General features: G+C 46.3%; 1 protein-coding gene across 8 annotated transcripts in view; it reads right to left on the reverse strand.

Annotated features, from left to right (window-relative positions):
• Nucleotides 1–27625, reverse strand: part of ARHGEF33 (Rho guanine nucleotide exchange factor 33) — a 139548-nt gene that overhangs the window by 78206 nt on the left and 33717 nt on the right. For 6 of the 8 annotated variants that reach the window (XM_075339462.1, XM_075339460.1, XM_075339463.1 and 3 more), the window contains exon 2: nucleotides 11496–11545. In XM_075339462.1, the coding sequence (XP_075195577.1) occupies nucleotides 11496–11545 (50 nt within the window). Of the gene's footprint in view, nucleotides 1–11495; nucleotides 11546–21271; nucleotides 21427–27625 lie in introns of all 8 variants that reach the window. The other 2 variants (XM_075339466.1, XM_075339464.1) reach the window with 1 other exon arrangement.

Below are 27625 nucleotides of genomic sequence, written 5' to 3' on the forward strand. Positions count from 1 at the left end.
GGAGGCTGATGCTGGGGGAGGCTGGGAGGAGGGAGGCTGATGCTTGGGGAGGTTGGGAGGAGGGAGGCTGAGGCTGGGGGAGGCTGGGAGGAGGGAGGCTGAAGCTGGGGGAAGCTGGGAGGAGGGAGGCTGGGGGAGGCTGAGGCTGGGGGAGGCTGGGGGAGGAGGGAGGCTGAGGCTGGGGGAGGAGGGAGGCTGAGGCTGGGGAGGCTGGGAGGAGGGAGGCTGAGGCTGGGAGGGGGAAGGTGAGGCTTGGAGGAGGGAGGCTGAGGCTGGGAGGAGGGAGGCTGAGGCTGGGAGGGGGAAGGTGAGGCTTGGAGGAGGGAGGCTGATGCTGGGGGAGGCTGGGAGGAGGAAGGCTGATGCTGGGGGAGGCTGGGAGGAGGGAGGCTGATGCTGGGGGAGGCTGGGAGGAGGGAGGCTGATGCTGGGGGAGGCTGGGAGGAGGGAGGCTGATGCTGGGGGAGGCTGGGAGGAGGGAGGCTGATGCTTGGGGAGGTTGGGAGGAGGGAGGCTGAGGCTGGGGGAGGCTGGGAGGAGGGAGGCTGAAGCTGGGGGAAGCTGGGAGGAGGGAGGCTGGGGGAGGCTGAGGCTGGGGGAGGCTGGGGGAGGAGGGAGGCTGAGGCTGGGGGAGGAGGGAGGCTGAGGCTGGGGAGGCTGGGAGGAGGGAGGCTGAGGCTGGGAGGGGGAAGGTGAGGCTTGGAGGAGGGAGGCTGATGCTGGGGGAGGCTGGGAGGAGGGAGGCTGAGGCTGGGAGGGGGAAGGTGAGGCTTGGAGGAGGGAGGCTGATGCTGGGGGAGGCTGGGAGGAGGGAGGCTGATGCTGGGAGGAGGGAGGCTGATGCTGGGGGAAGCTGGGAGCAGGGAGGCTGATGCTGGGGGAGGCTGGGAGGAGAGAGGCTGATGCTGGAGGAGGCTGATGCTGGGGGAGGCTGGGAGGAGAGAGGCTGATGCTGGAGGAGGCTGATGCTGGGGGAGGCTGGGAGGAGAGAGGCTGATGCTGGAGGAGGCTGATGCTGGGGGAGGCTGGGAGGAGAGAGGCTGATGCTGGAGGAGGCTGATGCTGGGGGAGGCTGGGAGGAGAGAGGCTGATGCTGGAGGAGGCTGATGCTGGGGGAGGCTGGGAGGAGAGAGGCTGATGCTGGAGGAGGCTCATGCTGGGGGAGACTGGGAGGAGAGAGGCTGATGCTGGAGGAGGCTCATGCTGGGGGAGGCTGGGAGGAGAGAGGCTGATGCTGGGGGAAGCTGGGGGAGAGAGGCTGAAGCTGGGGGAGGCTGGGGGGAGAGAGGCTGATGCTGGGGAGAGAGAGGCTGATGCTGGGGGAGAGGCTGCTGGTGAAGGCGGGAGAGAGCGGCTGCTGCTGGGGGAATGGGAGAGAGGGGCCAATGCTAGAGACAGAGGACAAGGGTTGAGGGATAGAGCAATGACAATATCGATGGGGGGAGTGTAAGGACTCAGAATGAGAGGGGGGCAGCATTGGGAGCTCATTATGGAGAAGGGGCAGCATGTCTGGGCTCAGTATGGAGTGGAACAATGTAGGGGAGTCAATATCAAGAGTGGGGTAGTGTGTGTGGGGGGGGGGGTCTCAGCATAAGCGTTAGTGTGGTGGTCTTAGGATGAATGGGGCAGCATGGAGGTGTCATTATGGAAAAGAGGAAGGCAGCATTAGGAGCTCATGGAGAGGGGCAGCATGCACGGGACACTGAGGAGGGGGCAGCATGCATGGGACATTGTGAGGAGGGGACAGCATGCATGGGACACTGTCAGGAGGGGGCAGCATGCATGGGACACTGTCAGGAGGGGGCAGCATGCATGGGACACTGTGAGGAGGGAGCAGTATGCATGGGACATTGTGAGGAGGGGGCAGCATGCATGGGACATTGTGAGGAGGGGGCAGCATGCATGGGACATTGTGAGGAGGGGGCAGCATGCATGGGACACTGTGAGGAGGGGGCAGCATGCATGGGACACTGTGAGGAGGGGGCAGCATGCATGGGACACTGTGAGGAGGGGGCAGCATGCATGGGACACTGTGAGGAGGGGGCAGCATGCATGGGACATTGTGAGGAGGGAGCAGCATGCATGGGACACTGTCTGGAGGGGGCAGCATGCATGGGACACTGTGAGGAGGGGGCAGCATGCATGGGACACTGAGGAGGGGGCAGCATGCATGGGACATTGTGAGGAGGGAGCAGCATGCATGGGACACTGTCTGGAGGGGGCAGCATGCATGGGACATTGTGAGGAGGGGGCAGCATGCATGGGACATTGTGACGAGGGGGAAGCATGCATGGGACATTGTGAGGAGGGGGAAGCATGCATGGGACATTGTGAGGAGGGGGAAGCATGCATGGGACACTGTGAGGAGGGGGCAGCATGCATGGGACACTGTGAGGAGGGAGCAGCATGCATGGGACACTGTGAGGAGGGAGCAGCATGCATGGGACACTGTGAGGAGGGAGCAGCATGCATGGGACATTGTCAGGAGGGGGCAGCATGCATGGGACATTGTGAGGAGGGGGCAGCATGCATGGGACATTGTGAGGAGGGGACAGCATGCATGGGACACTGTGAGGAGGGGGGCAGCATGCATGGGACACTGTGAGGAGGGGGGCAGCATGCATGGGACACTGAGGAGGGGGCAGCATGCATGGGACACTGTGAGGAGGAAGCAGCATGCATGTGACACTGTGAGGAGGGGGCAGCATGCATGGGACACTGTGAGGAGGGGGCAGCATGCATGGGACACTGTGAGGAGGGGGCAGCATGCATGGGACACTGTGAGGAGGGGGCAGCATGCATGGGACACTGTGAGGAGGGGGCAGCATGCATGGGACATTGTGAGGAGGGGGCAGCATGCATGGGACACTGTGAGGAGGGGGGCAGCATGATGTGAGGACAATGTGCAGATCATATTTCATAATTGAGGAAGGTGTGGTGGGTATAATTTATAAGGGAGGGCAGTGTGACAGTCACAGTATATAAGTGGGGATGGTGGGAATATTTTATACTCATGCTATGTTTTGATGTGCCTGTGGTGATTCCCATTGGGGGGGGGGTTAGTGCCCTTCGTTTCTCATTGATACTTTTTCAAGTGTTTTACAGAGTAGATCTGCCTTAAACAGATGTCGTGTGCGAAAACTCAGTTTTACGTTGTCAATAAGGGGCGCGACCACTTAAAGTGCCTAGGGCAGCACGAAGGCAAAATACAGCCCTGTTTACACCCTGGGAACGTGCTGGATCCCAGGTGTCCTGATGGCTGTGCCGGCAACCTGGTGCCACTCTCCACCTCTGCACTCTGGTGTATGTGGATCCTCCCTGGCGTGGAGCACTTGGAGGTCCTCCTGGTGTCTGGGTCCTGCCGCAGGCAGCTTGTACTGTTTAAGGGTATGTGTCCCGGTCCTCCGTTTGCTGCTGATACCTCAGACGTTAGTGGTGGCAGGTGAGTCCTGTAAACCTACCCGCCTAGCAGAGTTAACAGATGGCTTGAAGTCCTTGTCTGTTCTGGGATCTTCAACCCGTGCGTGCAAAGTACTGTGAGCCCTGGATGTCCACCCCACAGGATCCCTCTTTCCTTGGAGATGGCTCTCTCACTCTCCAGCTACTTTCCTCCTCTGAGTGGCTGTTCTTTCTACTCAGGTCTTTGCAGTTTTTTTCTACTTTCCAATGTGTCTCAAGAGTCTGTGGTCTGTCTTGACACCTTTCCTTGCTACCGCACTTCTCTCCTCCACTCCTTCCTCTTTCACTTCCACTGCAGACTGCTCACTAACACATCCCAGGTCACTCTCTCCTCCCCCAGGTCTGGTTCCTCCCTTCCCAGTTGGCTTCCTGTTATCTCACAGTGCCCAGCCCTGTCATCTGGCTCTAAGGAGAATCTCCCACCCTGGTTGTGAGTATAAATGTCCTGGTGTCCTGGTGTGTGTTTAATGACTGGCACAGTCATGTAGGACCCGAGCTGTTACCTTGTTGTTACATTGTTTTTGTGACACCTGGTTACCGCAGGGGCGTCACATTTGCTGCAGTTTTAATAAAATAATTGCAGTTCCAGCAGTTCTCTGAATGCGGATCTCTGTATAATCCCACCCACACCACTGATTGGGAGATTTCTATGCTTACAGATTTCTCTATCCTTACAAAATAATCTTTGTCATTGCTGCATGTCCTGAGGAAGGGGGCTAAGTCTTCCAAAACATGTTGACCTGTATTGGCAATATTCAATAAATTCATAGATTAAATTATATCAGCTCGTTTAAATGGTGAATAGCATGGCAATTTACCTGGTTCCTCTCCACATGTTTTTCCTCTTACTATTTTGTCTTTTTCTTCTTCTTTTTTTTTTTAATCCATCATACGGTTCCTGAGGTACGGGCCATTTTATTCAGGGCATATTTTCATAGATTTTACTAAAGGGGCATTGCTCTCAGGGTAATTATGTGGCACAGTATAAGGATGTGAACAGGATATCAAATATCCCCTAAACACACCAATCGCATATGTGTGATGTTTGTATTTCTGCAATGTTTTCCTGTGGTAGCAAGTGTTAATTTCCTTGTGGGCTGCAGTACAAATGACTCGCCACAAGAGGTAACTGTCTTCCTTTTTACTCTTATAAAGACAATTGTTTGGAAAGGACAGGGTTAATACCTGGTCAGCCAGGTGTTTAACCCCTCCACGGGTAGTGGGGATGCCCCGAGACTCGGTGATGACGCTGGGGAGGTGCCGTCGGGCCGGTAAGGGTTAATTACGAACTCACTCAGTCCAATAACGCTGATGATGAAAACCGTGGTAAACCAAAGTTCTTGATGCCGCTGCAGCAGGGAGGGAGCATGCCTGGATCCCGTGCCCGTTGGTATTGCTTGTTAGCCTGTGACCTTAACTTTGGCACCTCTCTTCTGTAGTTGGTCCCTTTTAGTATGAAACTAAACGGGTCCTGCTCACCCGTATGGCTAACGGAGTGAGCTTGCTCTCAGGGTTCACGCTTGGGATTTTCTGGACTATGCAGTGGGAAAGACCTAGCCCTCTCGTTGTGGCAGTACCCCGATTTTGGAGCGGGTGGAGAACGGATCTTGAAGGCTCTGTCCTCGTCGGGTAAATTACCAGGACGCCTGAAGCTACTTCCCGACCTAGGGTCCACGTACCCCGTTGTGCCCTGGCCCCTGCCCGGTGATGGCACAAGGCCGCCGGCTGTCCTCCTCGACAGTCCGTGCCCCATGTCACGATCCCCTGCGACCAGGGTCCAGCTCCTTCCAGGCCCAGACGAACGTCTGCCACCTAGTATTAACAAGGAGCCCAGCTCCTGTCCTCTCCTCTCGAGAGTCACCACTCAACTGACTTGTGACCTCTCCTCTTGAGAGTCACTCCTCAACTAACTGTCTCCTGACACTCCTGACCTCCCCTTAACCAACCCCCCAAGTGGCCAACCCTATTCCCTTCAGGCTGTCCACTGGTGTGTCTGGTGGATGTGGTGCAGAGTGTTCCTAGGGTTTCGATTAGCTTGTTCATAGCAACACCAAAAGTGAGGGACCCGTAACCAAGGAGGAGGCGGATATCATGCAGAAGGGCAGATTGCATAATACCCTGTGACGACCTGATAGGCCAGGGCGTCACATGTGTGTGTGCGTGTGTGTGTGTGTGTGTGTGTGTGTGTGGCAAGTTCAAGGGAGCAAGTACAGCAGAGGACCTACAGTGGTGGCAGTTCCTTGAAGCAGGCGAGTAGGGGCACTTAAGACTTACAAGCTGCAACACAGCATTAGTGCACTGTGTCTGTGAGATAGTGGTGAAGAGAAAGTGGATCTGAGCCAAACTGCTAATGTAGTTCCCTACGGGGCAGGTGTTTTAACCTACTCGTTGCCGGGCTGGGGGTGCGGATCCTCTGCGTTGTCACGGGGTGGCCTGGCCCATTTCTGTTGCCCCGAGGCATACAGGAGGCAGGATTGGAGGGTGGTAGGGAGGCTGGAGGTAGTAGTTGGGGAAAGGAAAGTCTATTAGGATCGTGACACCACCTGTGGTACGCGACCAGGGATGGGCTGCCGCTGCAGGGTCTCTAACTGGGGCAGATGTCGGGTGCAGCCGGGACGGTATTGCTCGCCAACAGGCGGAGCGGGCCCCGGGAGGATGGCGGAGGTGGTAGTAGTCCCCGTTGGCGCCGCAGCGCTGGGCGACGGCGTTAGTAAAGGAGAGGCAGGGGCTGCGGTTCCAGATCTTTTTACTCACAGGAATGTTCAAGCGCTGCCCCAGAGCACCGATCTCCGCTACAATGGGCTCCAGCCAATCCCGGATTCGTGAAAGGTCAAGTGAGGTGTGTGTGTCAGCCTGTGAGCCCTTTCCTCCTTTGATGCGCGTGGGGTAAAGCACTTGAGGGTCCCGGTGTCAGAAGAGTGTCCTGTTTTGTATGCTGGTAGCGCGGTTCCGTTATGGGGCCGGTCCTCAACCCCGGATCCTATATGCTATTTGGCTGCAGGCTCTTTGGGACGGGTCCGGTGACTGTTCTAGCCGTAACCCCGCGAACCTTGCAGAGTTGGTAGATAACGTGAAGTATATCTGCCCTAAGATTCTGTATCCCGACAGTGCCGCTCCTGTGGAAGCAGCCACCTGCTTCAGCCCAGCGACCGTGTTGAATACACTGGCCCACAGAGCTGCTTGCGGCACGTCCGCTCTGCTCTGTGTCTGAAGCTGTTCTCCTCCTTTACAGTCCCTTACAGAAGTTCTGTCTCTTATCCATGTTATGTAAATAAAAGCTTAGAACCTGACTTTAAATTCATCCATTGGTTTTATAAATTACTCTTTTGAAAGCTGAAACCCTCCCAAATTTGATTTAGGTTATGAAAATAAAGTTGCTGCAAAGCTGAAATATTGATCATTTATTGAACACAGAAAGGTTAGATTTTGGCAAGACAAAAGTTTTGTTGTCCACAGAAAGTAATGTGAAATTCAAACAAATAATTAACTTCTAATACAAAGATATGTTGCATAACATTGGTGAATGAAGTTGTGGTGCTATAAGAGCCATATTTAATATTGTGTGTGACTTCCATGAGCTTGAAGGACTGTATCCATGCGGTTCAACAATGATTCATACAATTTATTGATGAAGTCATAAGGAATAGCAAAGAATGCAGTCTTACATGCCTCCCAGAGTTCATCTAGATTCTTTGGTTTTATCTTCCAAGCTTCCTCTTTCATCCTACCCCAAACATGCTCAATGATGTTCATGTCTGGGTGACTGGGCTGACCATTCTTTGAGCACCTTTATCTTCTTTGCCAGGAGGAACTTTGTTGTAGAGATGGATATATGAGATGGAGCACCATCCTGCTGCAGAATTTGACCCCTTTTATGATTGGGAATGTAAGAAGTAGCTAATACTGTAAATGTTTTGCACACCCCCTTACTGAATGTAACCCCAGACCATGATCTTCCACCACCAAACGTAACTGTTTTCTAGGTGTATTTTGGATGCATACGGGTTCCAGTAGGTCTCCTACAGTATTTGTGGCAGCTATGGTGTAATTCAACTGAAGATTCATCAGAGAAATCCACCTTCTGCCACTTTTCTAGCATCCATCTGTTTAGCAGGCTGTGGGTCTTGGCAAATGCCACACAGTTTTTTTAATTGCCTTTTGTTTAGTGCTGGCTTCTGGGCATTGATTTGACCATGCAGGCCATGTCGAGACAGAATCCTACAAACTGTTCTAGTTGACACAGGGACTTGAGGTGACCAGGTCTGTTGGAGCTCTGCTGCAGAGGAAGAGGGGCTGGCTTTGGATTTTCTAACCAACAAACGTTCTTCCTGAGCAGTTGTCTTGCGGGGTCTGTTGGACCTGGGCTTGTGTCAAAAACATCTCCAGTCTCTTCAAATCTTTTTTTAATTCTTTGTACTTGACGCTGAGACACATTAAAGGTGCCAGCCACCTCTGCAGTGGATCTGTTCTTCAGTCTCTTGATAATCAAGGCTTTGGTCGCAGGGTGGATTTTTGGCATGTTGTCAGAGGTCAAGTTGCAGTTCAACTGAAGGTCTGGGGTGCTGGGTTTCTTTTTATACACACCCACTAATTAACCGATCATTTAGTGAGCACAGGTCAGGTTTACAGGATGTAAACTAGGATTGGGTGCATTATATGACAAGGCGACAAAACGTTTGTCTTGCTAAAATCTGACCTTTCTGTGTTCATTAAATGATCAATATTTCAGCTTTGCAGCAACTTTATTTTCATAACCTAAACCAAATTTGGCAGGGTTTCAGCTTTCAAAAGAGTAATTTATGAAACCAATGGATGAATTTAAAGTCAGGTTATAAGCTTTTATTTACATAACATGGCTAAGCGACAGAAGTTCTGTCAGGGACTGTATATCTGTTGTAGTTGTGTTGTGTGTTCTGAGCTGTTGCCCCCAGCCGCTGCCACCAGCTGGTTCACTAGCTCCTAACTCCCCCTGGTGGTTGCTTCTCCTTGACCCTGAGTTCCCGGTTCCAGTGGATCGGGGAGCCCCTGGTGCAATGGCATCCTGTACACCCACCGCAGTAGTGACCCCCTATTGAGATCCGACCCTGGCGCAGTCCCCATTGGGGAGGGCAACCCACTGACTGTATGTTTGTGTAAGTGAATACCGGCATCGACCTTCCCTAGATTCGGACTAAGTACTACACCCTAATGGGGGTGCAGTACCCTGTGGCGCCTGAAGCTGCAGGGGCGCCACAATAGCAAGGCTAGTTAGGTAGCTAGGGAGTTCCCTTACATTAATTCCTAGAATATAATTTTTTTTTGCAAGAACTGTGTCGTTGTCCACCATGACCACTGGGGATGTGCTGTTGTACTATAAAGAAAAAAATGGAAAGTTTATTTGATGTTACTCGCTGTACATCAGCGTGGTTGTTCGTAAAAATATCTTTGTTTTTACAAGCTAGTATGGTTTCCTCCTCATGGGGTCTCAAGTAGCCGGGGCAGCGCAAAGTGTGGCAGAAGTGAACATTGAGGTCTCCTCAACTGAAACACCACAACACACACCCAGGAGCCCTATATTTCTGTAGAGTGCAGAGGCATGGAAAGTGATACCTTGCCCACGGTTACCGGCCCGCACCACTTCACAGCAGCATACACACACAGGGAACTGTGAACCACGCCCCCTTGAAAAAGAGAATAAAAATTAGCAATAAACAAAAAGCTCCTTATCTCTGCAACAATATGGTAGATTTTAAAAAAGAAAACCGCATACTCAGGGTAAGAGCAAAAACTGGGTACTTGAGGCCTTTTTGAAATGTTAATATATGGATTTGCTTACCCAGTGGAGGATACAGACAAAAAAGGGCCCCTGTGGAAAAACAATATATGGGCCTTTTGCAGTCCAAGAATTCATCATAATATATAATTCCGTAGAGGGGACTGATGATGGTAGAGTGGACGTAAAAGAGAGCCACCTTACTTCTTGGGCTCCTGTGTGGCAGCATAGATTGTGGCACTGATATGTCTGCCCCTATGATAATCCACAGTCTCACTTTTCTATGGCATATGTATTATCAAGTTCCTCTGCTTAGAGGTCTCCAAGATATAAAACATAAGTGTGGTTTAGGGAGAACTTGCAGTAGAATGTTTGTGTCTCCCTCCTGCTCCTTCCACCTTTCTCCTTCCCTTTCGAAAGACATTAAGGAGCAGCAACTTTCATCAAAGTATGCTGAAAATCTGTTTACCCTAAAGATTTATTTTACCAGAGAATTGAGAGTAAATGATGAGTCCAGAAGAAAAAAAAAGTAGAATAAAAAAAATCCAAACTGTTAAGCGGGCTTTACACGCAACGACATCGCTAACGAGATGTCGTTGGGGGTCACGGAATTCGCTCCGCACATCTAGCCTCGTTAGCGATGTCGTTGCATGTGAAACGCAGGAACGACCATTAACGATTAAAAATACTCACCATATCGTTGATCGTTGTCCAATTGTTGTAATCCCGATTATTGTTGCTGTTGCAGGACGCAGGTTGTTCGTTGTTCCTGCGGCAGCACACATCGCTATGTGTGACACCGCAGGAACGAGGAATAACCTCGTACCTGCGGCCGCCCGCAATGAGGAAGGAAGGAGGTGGGCGGGATGTTCGTCCCGCTCATCTCCGCTCCTCCGCTTCTATTGGGCGGTCGCTTAGTGACGTCGCTGTGACGCCGAACGAATCGCCCCCTTAGAAAGGAGGAGGTTCGCCGGCCACAGCGACGTCGCTAGGCAGGTGAGTATGTGTGACGGGTGTAAGCGATGTTGTGCGCCACGGGCAGCGATTTGCCTGCGACGCTCAACTGACAGGGGCGGGTATGCTCGCTAGCGATATCGCTGCATGTAAAGCCCACTTTAATCTTGAACACTGAGTTATGTATGAATGTGGACTCAACCAAAGAGAAATATTCAACTCAAGAAGATAAATGGACTATATACCGTATACACATTATCTTTGATAACAACAGTGCACCAATCACAATGGATAAGAAAAATATAGACCTATTCTTAAAAATGCTGGAAAGCGGAATAGGAGGAAAGACCTACGATGTCATCAAAAGCTCCTACACCGAGAACCTCTGCAGTGTGAGTGTGAACGGTAGAAGAACGGCTTATTTCCAGCAGAGCCGAGGAGTCAGACAAGGCTGCAGCCTAAGTCCAACGCTCTTCAATATTTACATCAATGAGCTGGCTACTGCTCTAGAATCTTCAACTGCTCCAGGTCTCACACTCCATGACGCCCAGGTGAAATTCTTGCTCTATGCAGATGACCTACTGCTGGTGTCACCAACCGAGAAAGGTCTCCAAGACAACCTACAAATTTTGGAGAAATTCAGCTCCACATGGGCACTACCGATCAATCTAAAGAAAACCAACATCATGGTGTTCCAGAAGAGAAAAAGAAGATTTGACCAGCATCCTTCATTTGTCGTAAACGGCTGCACTCTAACAGGAACAGACAAATACACCTACTTGGGCCTGGAAATTCACCAGTCAGGGAGCTTCAAACAAGCCATAGAGACCCTGAAAAACAAGGCCTGCAAAACCTTTTATGGCATCCGAAGGAAATTGTATCATCTGAAGCCACCAGTGAGGGTCTGGCTAAAAATCTTCGATTCCATCATTGCTCCAATCCTCCTGTACGACAGCGAAGTCTGGGGCCCTCACACTTACCCAGATTGGTCAAGGTGGGATTCCAGCCCAACAGAAATATTCCACCTGGCATTCTGTAAGCACCTTCTCCAGGTCCTTCGAAGCACCTCCAACAGTGCCTGTTGAGCTGAGCTGGGCAGATTCCCTCTACACCTAGCAGCTCTGAAGAGGTCACTATCATTTCAGGCTCACCTACAGAGTAGCAATCCAAGCTCCCATCACCACAAAGCTCTGATATATATCACATATCAACCAATCACAATGGCGAGAGTTTAACAAAGTACATGTTCTTATATACTGTAACTAACCCAATATACTTGATAATGAAGATTATTATTATTATTATTATTACTATTTTATGGTATGCTTACCTGATATATTTGGGCTGGCAAGGTGCTTACTGGAACATTTTCAGATTCTCCTGTGAGGGAAAAAAAAAGACATTGACCTATAAAACACACATTAAGCACAACAAGGAGTAGGACTGTTTTTATTGTAAGCATATGGTACACGATAAAGACATCATTTGATTACCTCTGGGCTTTCCTGCACTGAAGCTCACAGCGTAAAACACTACTGCCATTCAGAGCTGTACAGCTAACAAACATTTTCTAGAGATTGTACATGAATTGGTGAGTAGTACACTTTTACATTATTATTTATTGTTGATCATTATTATTAATGCTAATAGTCATACTTGTAATATTTAGTAGTAACAGTTAATTAGTAATTAAGAATTATGTAGTTCTTACAAGAATCACTTACACTCTCATTCATTCTATGTATAAAGAGGTACCATTACTCAAAATACGTTTTTCCACTATGTTTTAATAGTGATTAACTAATAAAGATGTAAATGAGATTCAGTATGCTACAAAATAAATTACATTGCTCAGAGCATCCATCAAATTGGTACTAAGATTGCCATATAGGACCCAAACCATTCAGTCTACTTTAGAGCAATGGGTTATAGTTATAGTAGATTCAAGTTTGTTTTTCCTCCTAGTTTGTAAACTAGTTTCTATGATTCCATTAAACATATAGCTGGGACGATTTAGGAAAACCTGCACTCACAACAGGTTGTCCCCGATGGCCTTTGAGGTACCTTCCAACTCTACCATTCTATGATTCTATGATTCTATTAAAGGGAACCTGTCACCACTTTTTTGGCCTATAAGCTGCAGCCACCACCACCGTGCTCTTATATACAGCATTCTAACATGCTGTATATAAGAGCCCAGCCCGGGGGTATAACATAAAAAAACACTTTATAATACTTACCTAATGGTCGCGCTGTGGGCCATTTGGGCATTTCTGTTGTCTGGTGCTGGCGCCACCTCTTTTGGCCATCTTTGTGCTCCTTCTTCTCTAGCCGCGGTGCATGACGGAGCCGACGGCATCCACACTCGCCGGCATTCAGGTCCTGAGCAGGCGCACTTTGATCTGCCCTGAGCAGGGCAGATAGAAGTATTGTAGTGCGCCTGCACAGGATCGGCAGTGTGTATGACATAGCCGCGTCATGCACCCAGGCTTCAGAAAGAGGAAGAAGATGGCTGAAAGAGGAGGCGCTGGCACCGGACAACGGAGACGCCCATAAGGCCTACAGCGTGACCATATTATAAAGTGTTTTTTATGTTATACCCCCGGCCTGAGCTCTTATATACAGCATGTTAGAATTCTGTATATAAGAGCCTGGTGGTGGTGGCCGCAGCTTATAACCCAAAAAAGTGGTGACAGGTTCCCTTTAAAAGTGTGGAAGAGATGCAATTGAGAAAGATGGACTGGATAACCTGAATAACTGGAGGTAAGAAAGAAAGTTCTGAGGCATCAATAGCATACAGAATAGGATTTGTGACCTTATCTCATTACCTCTGAAGGGTTATTCAAGTTGATTTATGACCAAATTAAAGAAATTAAAGTTTAATTTTCATCAGGTTATACAATGCCTTGAAAACATATTCACACCCTGTCAATATATTCACCTTTTTCATGTTACACCCACAAATTTAACTGTATTTTATTGGGATTTTATGTAATATACCAACACAAATTAGCAAGTATTTGTGTTGTGAAAAGGAAATAATACATGCTTTTTAAAATACTTTAAAATTTTCAAATTGTGACATACATTTGTACTCAGCGCCTTATAATTGGATACCCCTAAATAAAATCCTGAGTGACCAATTGAATCCAGAAGTCACCTCATTGGTAAATTGAGTCCACCTGTGCGTAATATATTCTCAGTATAACTACAGCTGTTCTGTGAAGGACTTAGAGGTTTGTTTGAGAATATTATGGATAAAATAGAAAAACAAATAAGTTGTGAAGAAGCGAAAAGTATGGATGAGTTATAAAAAAAAGTAGTCCAAGCTCTGAGATTTCACTGAGCACTGATCAATCCACCAACCAAACCTGGAAGGAGAATGGCACAACAACAAACCTCCCAAGACATGGTCGTCTGCCTAAACTGACATCCCAAGTAAGGAAACCACTAATTAGAGAAGTAGCCAAGAGACCCATGGTTACTCTGGAGAGCTGCAGAAATCCACAGCTCAGGTAGGAGAATCTGTCCATAGGACACTATTAGCCGTATATGCCATATATATGGCCCTTATAGTAGAGTGGCAAGAAGAAAACCACTTTTGAAAGCAAGCCATAAAAAGTCCTTTTACAGTATGCAAAAAGCCATGTAGGGGACACAGTCTCACGCAGTGACTATCGGTGTTCCACCAGGTACATGGGAGAGTCACCAGGTACATGGGAGAGACATAACACACAGGGTACACTGGTAACACAATACAACGGTGGGTCCTGGCGCTAGGGAAAGAGGAGCAAGGTCACCTCCTAAACTCAAGCGAGGCTGAATCCTGCACTCCCTAACGTTCTTATATGGGTTCATTCACCCTGTAGTCATATGCCTATCCCTGTCTTTCCCTGGATTCTGCCCTGTCTAGTGAGCAGGGCAGCAGGAACACTAGTCCCACTCTAGGTTAAAGACACACAGAGGATTAGACAGACAGGAGTAAAATAAACAACAATCATACAAAGCACTCCATATGACAGGAGGAAGTAGTGAGGAACAGACTAGTGAGACAACACCAAAAAGGAACAGGAAAGGCAAAACACAACTCAGTGTCAAGCAATGAATAGTGGAATTCCGCCAGGTACACGGAAAGCACCACAAAGTGCCACAAAACACAGGGTACATGATACAATGGTGGTCCCTGTCTTAGTGAAAGAGGAGCAGGGTCACCTCCTAAACTCACCTGAAGATGATTGTTGCACTCCCAAACATCCCCATTCAGGTTCTTTCACCTCGTCACAGATCACGTGCCTACCCCTGTCTTTCCTTGGAGTCAGCCCTTTATAGTGCGCAGGGCAGCAGGAATGCTAGTCCTGCTCTAGCTTAAAGACACAGAGAGGATTAGACAGACAAGGATAAAATAAACAGCAATCATACAACACATTACAAATGACAAGAGGTAATAATGCGGAATGGACCAGAGGGGAAAACTAAAAAGGACTAAGGAAAGGAAAAACTCACAATTTTCACAAAGCAAATGTTTTCCGAAAGCCTTCCTGGTCCACAGCTCACAGGTTCCCTCTAAAGGCAAGCTAAGCAGAAACTATCACGATTGATTACCTAGGCTAGAAGGGAAGTGTTTATAGCAGGGGTAATTAGCAATAGAGAAAAATTAGCTATAGCTTTCATTCAGAGCTCAGGAGACCAGAACAATGTTGCTACAACCAGAGACTGTATTGTATCTATGGCACCGGCTGCTGGGGTACCGCTGACCCCCTGGGGCTGCCCTCTGACGGCTGCTTACCTGCGTGTATACCTACTGCTACCTCCGATGGTGGTAGTGAATACTCGGTGGTCGGTTCAGTTGGCTCCTCCAAGCAAATGATCGGTACCTTCGGTCCAGTGGACCCACTAATTACATGTTCACCCAGTGAGCATAACAAGCTAGCTCAACTGATGGCTCTGGCAAACTTCATATAATTGAAGGAAGGATGAATGGACAAAGGTACCGAGACATTCTTCATAAAATCTACTGTCATTATCAGGATGATGAAGATGAAGCAAGGTTGGACACTTCAGTAAGATAATGATCCCAAGCACACAGCCAAACTATCAATTGGCTTTGGAGAAAGAAAATAAAGCTGCTAGAATATCCCAGCCAATCACCTGACCTGAATTCAATAGACAATTTATGGAAGGAACTGAAGCTCAGAGATCATAGAAGGAGCTCAATGAACCTTCAGGACTTGAAGAGTGATTGTGTTGAAGAATGGACCAAAATCACACCTGAGCAATGCATACAACTAGCTTCTTCATATAGGAGGTGTCTTGAAACCATCATCACCAACAAAAGCTTTTGTACAAAGTTATTAAATACATTTCATTAAGCATGTTCAATACATTTTCCCTGTGTAATTTCTCATTATACACATAGCTTTAGTTATGGACAGCTAAAGTTTGATTTTTTTTTGTCTAAGTGGAGTGGATAGGTCGTTACAGACATCTGGTGAGAAATTCATGTCATTAGCAATCACATGGTAAGGAGGAATATGAGGCCACCTGCCCAAGCACTGTGGTCCCAAGGAATATGCCTGCGGGCTGGAGGTTCCTAACCCCTACACTACAGCAACACTTGATCAGTGCAGCACAATTCTGTGGCTTGCTTCTCAAACAAAAAAATTGACTCTTAATTGTGTTTTTTAAAGAAGCACTCCCATCAAAGTTTTTATCCTCTTAGTATATTGCAATCATCTGTCACACAGTGTTTAGCTCTTAAAGCTAGTTTCACACTTGCGTTGAACGGTATCCGTTGCATTGCGTTGTGTGACGGATGCAACGGATGTGTTGCATATAGTGGCATAACGGATGCAACAGATGCTGCAAAACAACGGAATCCGTTTTGATTTTTTCTTTTTTTTTTTACAGTTTTACCGGCGGTAGACTATTGGGAACGATCAGCTGATCGCTCCCAGTAGCCGGCCGCCGGGTGATCAGCTGATTGCTCCCTGCAGCCGGCCGCCGGGTGATCAGCTGATCGCTCCCTGCAGCCGGCCGCCGGGTGATCAGCTGATCGCTCCCTGCAGCCGGCCGCCGAGTGATCAGCTGATCGCTCCCTGCAGCCGGCCGCCGGGTGATCAGCTGATCGCTCCCAGTAGCCGGCCGATCAGCTGATCGCTCCCAGTAGCTCCCAGTAGCCGGCCGCCGGGTGATCAGCTGATCATTCCCAGTAGCCGGCCGCCGGGTGATCAGCTGATCGCTCCCTGCAGCCGGCCGCCGGGTGATCAGCTGATCGCTCCCTGCAGCCAGTCACCGGGTGATCAGCTGATCGCTCCTTGCAGCCGGCCGCCGGGTGATCAGCTGATCGCTCCTTGCAGCCGGCGGCCGGTCGCTCAGCTGAGCGCTGTCACTTGCCGACGGCAGGGCATGCCGGCGGCCGGTCGCTTAGCTGAGCGCTGTCACTTGCCGGCGCCCAGGCATGCCGGCGGCCGGTCGCTCAGCTGAGCGCTGTCACTTGCCGACGGCCGGGCGCTCAGCTAAACGTTCGGCCACCGCAAGCCAAAATAAAGTTTGTGATTTTAAAAAAAAAAGAGCATGCGCAGTGAAATCCACAGGATTCCGCTGCTCAAAACAACGTTACATGCTGCGTTCCTCCCGCTGGACGGAAGCAACGGAGCGTCGCCCAGCGGAAGCAACGCAGGTCCTTTTGGTACAATCCGTCACCCATACAAGTCTATGGGAAACAGCGGAATCCGTTAACAGATTCCGCTGTTTTCCAAAAGGGCGGATTGTAACGGAAGGAAAACAACGCAAGTGTGAAAGTACCCTAACTCGTCAAGTGTAATGGCAGCATCTGACACTGTTCACACTGCAGAATCTGACACTCAAGCCTCCTTTAGTGCTTCTGAGTTACAGAGACAGTCTCGGGCTTGGACCATCTGTGTTCTCATTAGTGATCGGGCTTGCAGGAGTTAATTTCTGCTACCCTGCTGGTTACCTCTTGGATCACATATTGTGGGAGACCTATCACAGTCACTCCCTGGCTTTTTAAGATTACTTCCCATGCCGATTATAGCTTTTGCTAAACCACTCCGTGTGCTGTTGTTTCCCAGGCCTGCTGGTGATTGTATTACTTTGTGCATGGCATTGTTGTGGAATTCTCTCATTGTCTTGTTGTTTCCTCCCTGCTTTTATTCTCCTTCTAAACTCTTTTTGTCTTATACGTGTGTGTGTGTGTGTGTGTGTGTGTGTGTGTGTGTGTGTGTGTGTGTGTGTGTGTGTGTGTGTGCTGGTCAGGAGCAGGGCAAGGAAGGTGGCCCAGATATCCTCACCATTAGAGGATACTCTGAATTAGGAATAGCTAGGGTCCCCTAGCCTGACGGCCAGTCTAGGAGCCCCGGGCCCCTGCTCTCCATATACACCGTTACATCATCATATAATATAGCACTGTGTACTTACGATTTCTCATTTTGCCTTTCTACCCAGTAAATTCTGCTCTTTTCTCTGTTCTATGTAGAAACAAGAAGTATCTTGTCCCTGCATGAATCATTCCCTGCATTAACTCCTTATCCAGCTGCTCCACTCCTTTCCCTGCCAGGAACTTTGCAGTGATGACTCATGCAGGGAAAATTGACTTTTTGTTTCTACATAGAGCAAGGATTCAGCTAATCTGTTTTTAAGGACTTGATGTCATAGATCTAAAGGAAAACAGAAGAACTATCTCTATAGAATGGCAAAATAAGCAATTGTAATTACACAGTGCTATACAATATGATAACTGCAATATATTAAGAGGATAAAAACTGTAATGGGAGTGTTTCTTTAAAAAATATTCATCATGCAGATGGAGGAGCTCCCACCTTTTAATAAAGGCAGTAAAGACATACATCTGTAAATATAGTCTTAGTGAATTACCTTTACCTCCTTAGAAGAATACACCGTGTGCAGACTTATTAAGCCAGTTGTATTTTAGCAGATTTTTTTTTATTATTGATCAACAACTATGTTCTCAATCAATCCAAAAGACTCATAATTATCAAATCTTAATATTTTTGGAAGTTGGAGTGTTTTTTTTTTTTAGATTTGGCTATCTTAGGAGGATATCTGTTTGTGCCGGTAACTATTACTATGCAGACTTATTAGGCAACTTAATAAAAAACAAATATATTCCCATCTCACTTGCTTATTTTCACCAGGTAAACCAATATAACTGCACAAAATTTAGAAATAAAAATTTCTGACATGCAAAAACAAAACCCAAAAAAATTAGTGACCAATATAGCCACCTTTCTTTATGATGACACTCAACAGCCTACCATCCATAGATTCTGTCAGTTGCTTGATCTGTTTATGATCAACATTGCATGCAGCAGCCACCACAGCCTCCCAGAGACTGTTCCGAGAGGTGTACTATTTTCCCTTCCTGTAGATCTTACATTTTATGAGGGACCACAGATTCTCTATGGGGTTCAGATCAGGTGAACAAGGGGGCCATGTCATTATTTTTTCATCTTTTAGACCTTTACTGGCCAGCCACACTGTGGAGTAGTTGGATGCATGTGATGGAGCCTTGTCCTGCATGAAAATCATGGTTTTTTTTAATGATACCGACTTCTTCCTGTACCACTGCTTGAAGAAGTTGTCTTCCAGAAACTGGCAGTAGGTCTAGGAGTTGAGCTTCACTCCATCCTCAATCCAAAAATGTCCCACAAGTTCATCTTTGATGATACCAGCTCATACCAGTACCCCACCTCCACCTTGCTGGCGTCTGAGTCGGAGTGGAGCTCTCTGCCCTTTACTCATCAGCCTCTGGCCCATCCATCCGGCCCATCAAGAGTCACTTTCATGTCATCAGTCCATAAAACCTTTGAAAAATAATTCTTAAGATATTTCTTGGCCCAGTCTTGACGTTTGATCTTATGTTTCTTGTTCAAAGGTGATTGTTTTTTCAGCTTTCCTTACCTTGGCCATGTCCCTGAGTATGGCACACCTTGTGCTTTTTGATACTCCAGTAACGTTGCAGCTCTGAAATATGGCCAAACTAGTGGCAAATGGCATCTTGGTAGCTTCACGCTTAATTTTCATCAATTCATATACAGTTATTTTGCGCCTTTTTTGCCCAACACACTTCTTGCGACCCTGTTGGCTATTTGCCATGAAATGCTTGATTATTCAGTGATCACGCTTCAAAAGTTTGGCAATTTTAAGACTGCTGCATCCCTCTGCAAGACATCTCACAGTTTTGGACTTTTCAGAGTCCGTCAAATCTCTCTTTTGACCCATTTTGCCAAAGGAAAGGAAGTTGCCTAATAAGTATGCACCCCTTATATAGGGTGTTGATGTCATTACACCACACCCCTCCTCATTACAGAGATGCACATCACCTGATTTACTTAATTGGTAGTTGGCTCTCAAGCCTATACAGTATGACAACGTATAAAAATTATCATGTGATCAAAATACTCATTTGCCTAATAAGTCTGCACGCAGTGTATAGGTCAGAGATTTGAATGCCTAGATGCTAGAATTCTAGGTGCCATGCCCCTGTCTCCTCACCCACCTTCTAATCTTTTCCCACCTTTCAACTTGATTTTCTTTCTCTAAGCCTCCTCTCCCAATAGGTCTTCTTTTGTTTCTCAAGAGTCAGCTTGTTCTTTTTTGTTTTGTTCTTGAAAAACCTTGTGCAAGCTGTGTTGCAATGATAGGCTTTGTAACTCCTACTCCCTTAATGGCTTAAATAATAAATTTAAAAATAAGTTGGCAGAAAATATAAGTTGAAACTAATCCAGCCAATAGGAAGTATAACGCTAGAAAAGAGTGTGTGAAGATGTGTAAAATGTAATATTCGGCACATTTATGCTGTCTAAATATTAGAAAGGAATAGGATATATGGGCTATAACTTTATGCTTCTAGACCTACTGTAAGAGTAAAAACTCTAACAGAGTCCCCCAGACTTGCATGCAATTTACAATACCAATATCCACTTGAACACAATATTTTAATATTTTGTTCACAGAGTCACTTAGTAATCACTGTTGCCTTGTGACATGGCATCCATCGTAATGGAGAAAGTATTGTTCATCTCCAAACTGCCTTTGGATCATTGCGAGAAGTTGCTCTTGGATGATGTTTCGTTACTATTCTTTATACATGGCAATAATAACCAAGTTGCTCGGTGAACAAAACATTGACATTTTGGGTCCATTGCCTGGAAACTCCCTAGACCTCAATCCAATCGAGAACCATTGGTCAATCATCTAAAAGCAGGTGGTCAAACAAAAAGTCCAAAATTGTCATAAACTCCAAGCATTGATTATAATGGGTTGTGATCAGTCAAGATCTGTCCCAGAAGTTGATATGCACCATGTCAGGCTAAATTACAGACGTCTTCAAAAATAAGGGTCAACACTATAAATATTGAGTCTTTGCATAAAATTTATATACTTGGCAATAAAAGTTAAAAAACTATATAAAATGTTTACAATTGTGCATCAGTATTCATAGAAATATCTGAATTTGTGCCAGTCTAAAAATCTTTGACCACGACTTTACAGTGGTAGGTCAGTATTATTACAGGCAATAATTGGATGTGGCCAAAGGATAAGCAACATAAACAAAGTGTATCAGCATAGAGGTAATATATAAGGCGATAACACTAAAAGAGAATGCACAGTAATGTTACATTTCATATAACCTGGCATTCCAGTATGGGTTAGTTATTGGACCACATCGGATAGTACTGCATCTAGAACCTTTTTATTCTCAATATCTATTACTACTGCCTTTACTATAGGGAGTGATCCAATAATAGAGCAAACCCAAAATATCCACTGTTACCCAGCAAATCACTCAGAATATCTTTTATGGGTAGACTGTGTTCTGCTTATGAAGGATCGGACTCCGAAAACAATGGGATAAGAGGGAAGCTGCAGTTATCAGATCACTTACACTTATAAAGGCATTAAGTCTAGTGGGAAAGTATACTACATAGTTTACATGAGCCACATTATAACATAATGATTTCAGCATAAGATACAAATTGTACAGTTATTTCTATAAAAAACATAAAACCATTGATATATTCTAGGGATTTGGCGTCCACTCAATGTGAATTAGAAAGATGTTACCTTCTTGTTTGTTTGAGTCCATGGCTGGCTTTCCCTGTTCTGAAGAATCACAGATCATCTTTGCACAGAGCTACAGTATTCTGTTCTCTGAAAGCAGCTCATGGGGCAGCAGTCACTATCATGTGAGTTCAATGATGTTTCATGATGGCCAATGCCTGTTTTCATAAAAAGGATAAAGGGTTTATTGAAACTCTGGATGTAGGAAATGAGAATGTTGAACTCACATGCAGTGACATGCCAGCTTATGAAATTTAAATTTATTTTCATATGACAGTTGGACAATAATCTATAGAAAAGAAAACTGGATTCTTCATAATTACATAATCTGTCCACCCATTTCTTAATTTAATAAAATCCAACGTTTACTAACTACGTCTTTGTGTTCTTTGTAGCCCTTTTGCATGCTATTATACTATAGGACAACTAGTTCATACATGGCTACAGTTATGTAGTATATATACAAAATACTTTGCTACATCAGATATCAGCTACTAAAACATAAAGATTCTAGTTAATGACTCATTTATTAAACTCCACTTCAAACAAAAATCAACATGGAGGATCTCAGCAGATTTCACAATATAGGCCTAAGACACACGGCACGAAAATCGGAGCGAGTGGAATGCGATAAAACATCGCATTCCACTTGAACCAATATTAGCCTATGTGCCAGCACACATGAACGATTATTTTCTCAGCCTTAATTGGACAGAGAAAATAGTCACAGCATCAGCGGGTGCAATGCGATCCTTTTTTCTCTCGCACCCATTCAAATCTATGGGGTGAGAGAAAAATCGCACTGCACTCGCATTACACCCATGTACCGCGAGTGCAGGGCGAGAATCGCAATAGCCGGCAATGGAGGAGAGAGAAGATAAATCCCTCCCTCGCCTCCTCAGTGCCGGCCCACCTCTCGCAGCTGTGGTACGATAGCAAGATCGGACCTCAGTCGCAGTGACACTTGCATGACACTCGGCTCTCGGTGTGCTGCCAGCGTGAGCCGAGTGTCATGCGAGCATCGCATTAGTCCCCCTTGTGGCCCCGGCCTTATACTGCATATAATATTAAAGGGAACCAACAAGCAGGTTTTTACCCTATCAACTAGAGGCAGTGCCATAATGGCACTAGGATGCTGATTAAAATGATGCCTTCAGTTGAGAAATCTGAGGTATTGTAGAGTGATCTTTGTCCAAACTCTCCAAAATGACGTCATTGTTGCAGTGGCTTGAGCATCAGGTCTGGACTTTGTGGGCCAAGTCCTCTGTTATCATTCCTCCTCCTACCTTCCCTCCTTTTCTTTGATTAAATTTTACACTGCCACCACCATTATCGCAGTTGGCGGAGTGTGCGCTTTGCTATTGTGATGTTGTCTTAAAACAAATGGCGCCTGAATCAGCACATGCGCACACCGCGTTCTCCGATGCCATTTTATTGAAGACAATGAAGAGATAAATAGCAGCAGTGGGGGTGCATGTACAGATTTAATTTTTTTCATCAGTGCATGCACCAGTAGTCATTGCCACAGTCTTCACAGTCTTTAATAAATTAGCGCCGGAGATCGTGGCAGTTACATGCGCTGACTCCAGTGCCATTTATTGAATGCAACTTCATGATTGCAATGCGCACATCCTGCCAACAGCGGTGATGGCAGCAGTGCAAAATTTAAATAAAGGAAAGGAGGCAAAGCAGGAGGAGGAATGATAACAAAGGACCCGACCCACAAAGTCCCACCCGATCGTCAAGCCACTGCACCAATTACATAATTTTGGAAAGTTTGGACAAATATTTCTCTGCTAATAAAGCCTTGGATTTCACATCTAAAGGTATCGTTAATCAGCATCCTAGCGCCATTATGGCGCTGCCTCTAGTTTATAGGGCAAAAACCTGGTGGTTGGTTCCCTTTAAATAGACCTCTTTTTCTTATGATGCTGGTATACTTTATAATCTTTTTAGAAAGTTTTTCCACCTGATGTTAAGTAATTATTACGAGTTCAGGTACATCTAGAACCAGACTGGTGAAATATTTGTTTTAACATCAGGCAGGAAAACTTTCACAATTGATTATACAGCCACTCTGACATCAATTTTCAAAGTAACTAGACCAGACTGATGTCAGAGATCTTGGTTTTTTTTAGTCCCTATATGGGACTTGAACATACAATTGATTAATCACTTGTACTTCTTACTGGACTAGCACAGCATTGTAATATATAGTTCTAATCTTCGATCTACTATGAAGATAGGCTATAGGGTAGGCGTGTAACGAAAGCAGTCGCAGAGATCGTGACTGTGACCGCTCCCAACAGGGTTAGGGGCCCAGTGCCTGCCCTGCTGAGAAGCAGCCGGCTCCACTCTGTGAGAGAGGAGCTGCACTGTTCACTGGCAGACCACGTAGCTGCTATGGGGCCCGTGAGTCAAGAGGGCCCGGTGCCAGCAGAGCGCTCTGTTCCATCATTCATCATTTTCCCCCTGTGCCTGCACTCGACATTTCAGTGCAGCAGAGCACGGTGACGTCACTACTGCGCGACTACTGTGCTGAGACCGGCAGAGCACAGGACGAGAGGACGCTCTGACTGGAGCAGCGGGGGAACGAGGAGAGATGAGGACTTGTTTATTTTTTTATTAATCAGTGAGTACACTGTGGTCAGAGGCCTGTGGGGGTGCATTAAATAGTATGGGGGCTGCATAACACGATATGAAGGACACCTTATGCATGGACTATGGGGGTGCATTATAGTACAGAGAGGCCTATGGGATGCATTAAATGGTATCGGGGCTGCATAACACAATATGAAGAACACCTTATATACATGGACTATGGGGGTACATTATAACACATGGAGTCCTATGGGGTGCATTAAATGGTATGGGGGCTGCATAATATAATATGAGGGACTATGGGGCTGCATTATAAAACATGGAGGACTATAGGGCTCCATTATAATATATGGAGGCCTATGGGTGTGCATTAAACAGTATGTGAGCTGCATAATAAAATATGAAGGACTATGGGGGCTGCATTATAATATATGAATCGTTATGTAGGACCCATAATACTATATGGAAGGCTATGTGGGGTCCATTATAGTATTTGGAGAGCTATATATGAGGGGACAAAGATAAAAGCATGGGAAAGAGGCTCTTTCCCATGCTCTGCTATACACCTTTCCCTCAGCACCCAGCTTTCCCATGCTCTGATATCATGCTCCACCATGCTCCATTATAAATATATCTGTCATAGAGTGTTAAAGGGTTAATAATGTATTCACTTTGTATTCTGAAATGTGGTAATAGATCTCCTTTAAAAAGAACCAATTATACAAAGATGTAGCAAAGTTCATTTTATGCATGAATATAAAAAATAATTATGTCTGTGGGTGAAAAATGGGTAGAAGGATTAGTACACCCACGACAATGATTACATTTAAGAAGTTACTAAATTTTCTTTTTTCCATAATTATTGATCAGCCTTTGCAATGTTATGACTTTTTTTGTAATATACCTCATTAACTTATTTTGTCTCCACTCCAAAACACTATTTTGTAGGGGCCATTTCAATGTCCAGTTCAAGTTCATTTAGAAGCCCCTTCCAACTGCTGCTCAGCAGATCCATACACTGCAATCTGTATATGGGCCGTTCCCCCTTTCATTACTGAGGAGGAGTTGAGAGTAGGAAAATCTTATACCTAGATTGTGGATGGACCTTGCTGAGCTATAGTTGAAAGGAGCTTGAATTGCGGTTTAGTGTTTGGGTATGAAGGAGGCAGAATAAGTTAATGAAGGATTTATAACTGTCAGGATCAGTGATGATAATATTTTCTACAGCTATCACAAGGAACAAATGAGCAAATAAGATTGTAACAATGTTATTGAAGGGGTTGTTCACTACTCGGACAACCCCTTCTCAATTACAATATTTCCCCTCATAGAATAAAGACACCCCTTACTCACTTACGGTGCTGTCGCTGGGACTCTTGAAACTCACTCATTGTTACTTCATTTGCGCCCTACAGCCAATCAGCGGACGCTAATGGGCTGCTTCTCTGCCAATTTCTACTGGACGAGACTGATATCCAGAAGTAGAAAGAACGTCTGCTGCTCTCACACCACCTTCCGATGTCAGGAAGTGAGAGTGGAGCGGTCTATTAGTGGCCGCTGATTGGCAGCAAGGCTCATGGGACATAACAACACCATGTGAGCCCCGGAAGACCCACCAACAATGTCATTGGCCCAGGACGTGAATATAAGGTGTAATTTTCAAAAGGGTTGTCTGAGTAGTGGACAGTCCCTTTAAGACAAATGGTCACTTGCCATTTTTTATTCTATTGCATATTTTTTCCTTCCTCAAGACAGATTCACACATTTGTATTCTGTTTATAAGGCAGCCAAGTTTAAGTAAGAAGATCTGTAGCTAGGCCTTGCATCACAGCCCGAGTACGGACCGAGAAACACGGATGTGAAAAACCGTCCTTAAAGGGGTTGTCCAGGACTTTATCATTGATGTCCTATCCCCAGAATATCATCAATGTCTGATTAATGGGGGTGTGACACCCAACCCCGCCGATCAGCTGTTACCAGTACCACAGCCGGTTGGAACTACTCAGTTGCAAAGCTACACAACACAGCTCCATAAACTGTATAGTGGCGGTGACCGGGTACTGAATATCCATCTCCTGTTTGAATCAATAGGCGGTGGATGTGCAGAATCTGGCCACGGTTACTATACGGTTAACGGAACTGCGCTGTGAAGCTCTGAAACTGAGCAGCTCCAGGCGGGAACAGTTGTTCGGCAACAGTATCAGGTGTCACACCCCCACTGACCTATCCTGAGGAAGGCCATCAATGATAAAGTCCTGGACAACCCCTTTAATCCATCTGATTCCCAATTGGTACAAGATAAGAAAGCATTTACAGACTTATGCAACAATTTCTATAAATTTAAAATCTAAAATGTTTTAGATTGCTGCTTAAAGTAGAGTTTTCCTTTAAGATACAACACTTATAATGAGCTGTATAAACGTATTTGTTTATAAACATATTAAGATCACAAGCACCACAGGTTGATCTTTATTAGACATAGATAACCAATGAAAAATATCCAAGCCGTGCTGCGTTCTAATTACTATGGTAAACTATCGACTTTCTTTTTGTACAGTCGCTTTTTTGACCTTTAAAAACTAATTCTCCCATTCTTGCTTCACGGCTGACTATTAACTAAGTAATCTTTAATTTGCAACGTGTCCCTAGGTCTTTCCTGGATAATTGCTTTGAATTGGCTATCATCCAGTGTATATTTCTCCTTATCAAAGATTACCTTAGTAACTACTGTATTTTAAGTGCCTGAAATGGATTTCAAATAAAACATATCAAAACGCTAAATTGAATTATGTATCAGCATCTTGTATTGATGTCTATTTAGGTATAACTTTACTGTATGGTATCAAAAGTTAAAGGGAACCAGTCAGGTCCAATATGCACCCAGAACAACGAACACTTCTGGGTGCATATTGCTAATCCTTGCCTAACGGTCCCTGTATATAGTAGCATACATAAAGAGATCTTTAGAAAAAGTATTTCTAAAGCTCTTTTATCATATGCTAATGAGCACGGGGACTAGTCCCCTGGGCCTTACTTTCTTGCTAGTCGGCCCCATTAGCATGTTAGTATGCTCCTGTGGGCGTACTAACGTGCTAATGAATGAGCAGTGTCAGAGGATGATCTCACTCTCCTCTCAGCGTCGGGCGGCCATGGCAGCGGAGAGGTGAGTACAAGGGAAGCAACATTCTTGGGACTAGTCCCCGCGCTCATTAGCATACAATAAAAGATCTTTCGAAATACTTTAACTAAAGATCCCTTTAGCTATGCTACTAGATATGGGGACGGTTAGACAGGGATTAGCAATATGCACCTATGACGCCCTGGACTAGCCAGGTTGTCACAGGTAGGCCCTTACACAAACACCTCCCCCCTTAACAAGGTGATATCAGCCAAACTACAAAACCCTTGTCACCTCACCCCGGGTTTGATGTTCACAGGCCCAGAGGAGGGAAAAACAGTGCAGTTCCCCGTGGGGAGCAGCGTTGAAGGAGAAAATTTGCTTTGACAGTGAAGGGGAGTGGAGTTCAAGGGCAGACCTGCGTCCAGGTCTGTCATAGTCTACACCAGGTGTCGCACCGACACGCCAGTACCATCCATCCCCCGCCTCAGCACCTCCGTCGGGCCCCCGGGACCATCATTCCCCCTACCCACGGAGGGGTCAACACCAAGCTGCGCAACACCGTCCCTGGCAGCCAAGTCAATGGCAGCGGTGGTGTCCATCCATTCACCACAACCCGTGGGTGGCGTCACAAACTC

The sequence above is a fragment of the Anomaloglossus baeobatrachus genome, chromosome 3 (assembly GCF_048569485.1).
Source record: "Anomaloglossus baeobatrachus isolate aAnoBae1 chromosome 3, aAnoBae1.hap1, whole genome shotgun sequence".
NCBI classification, from domain to species: Eukaryota; Metazoa; Chordata; class Amphibia; order Anura; family Aromobatidae; genus Anomaloglossus; species Anomaloglossus baeobatrachus.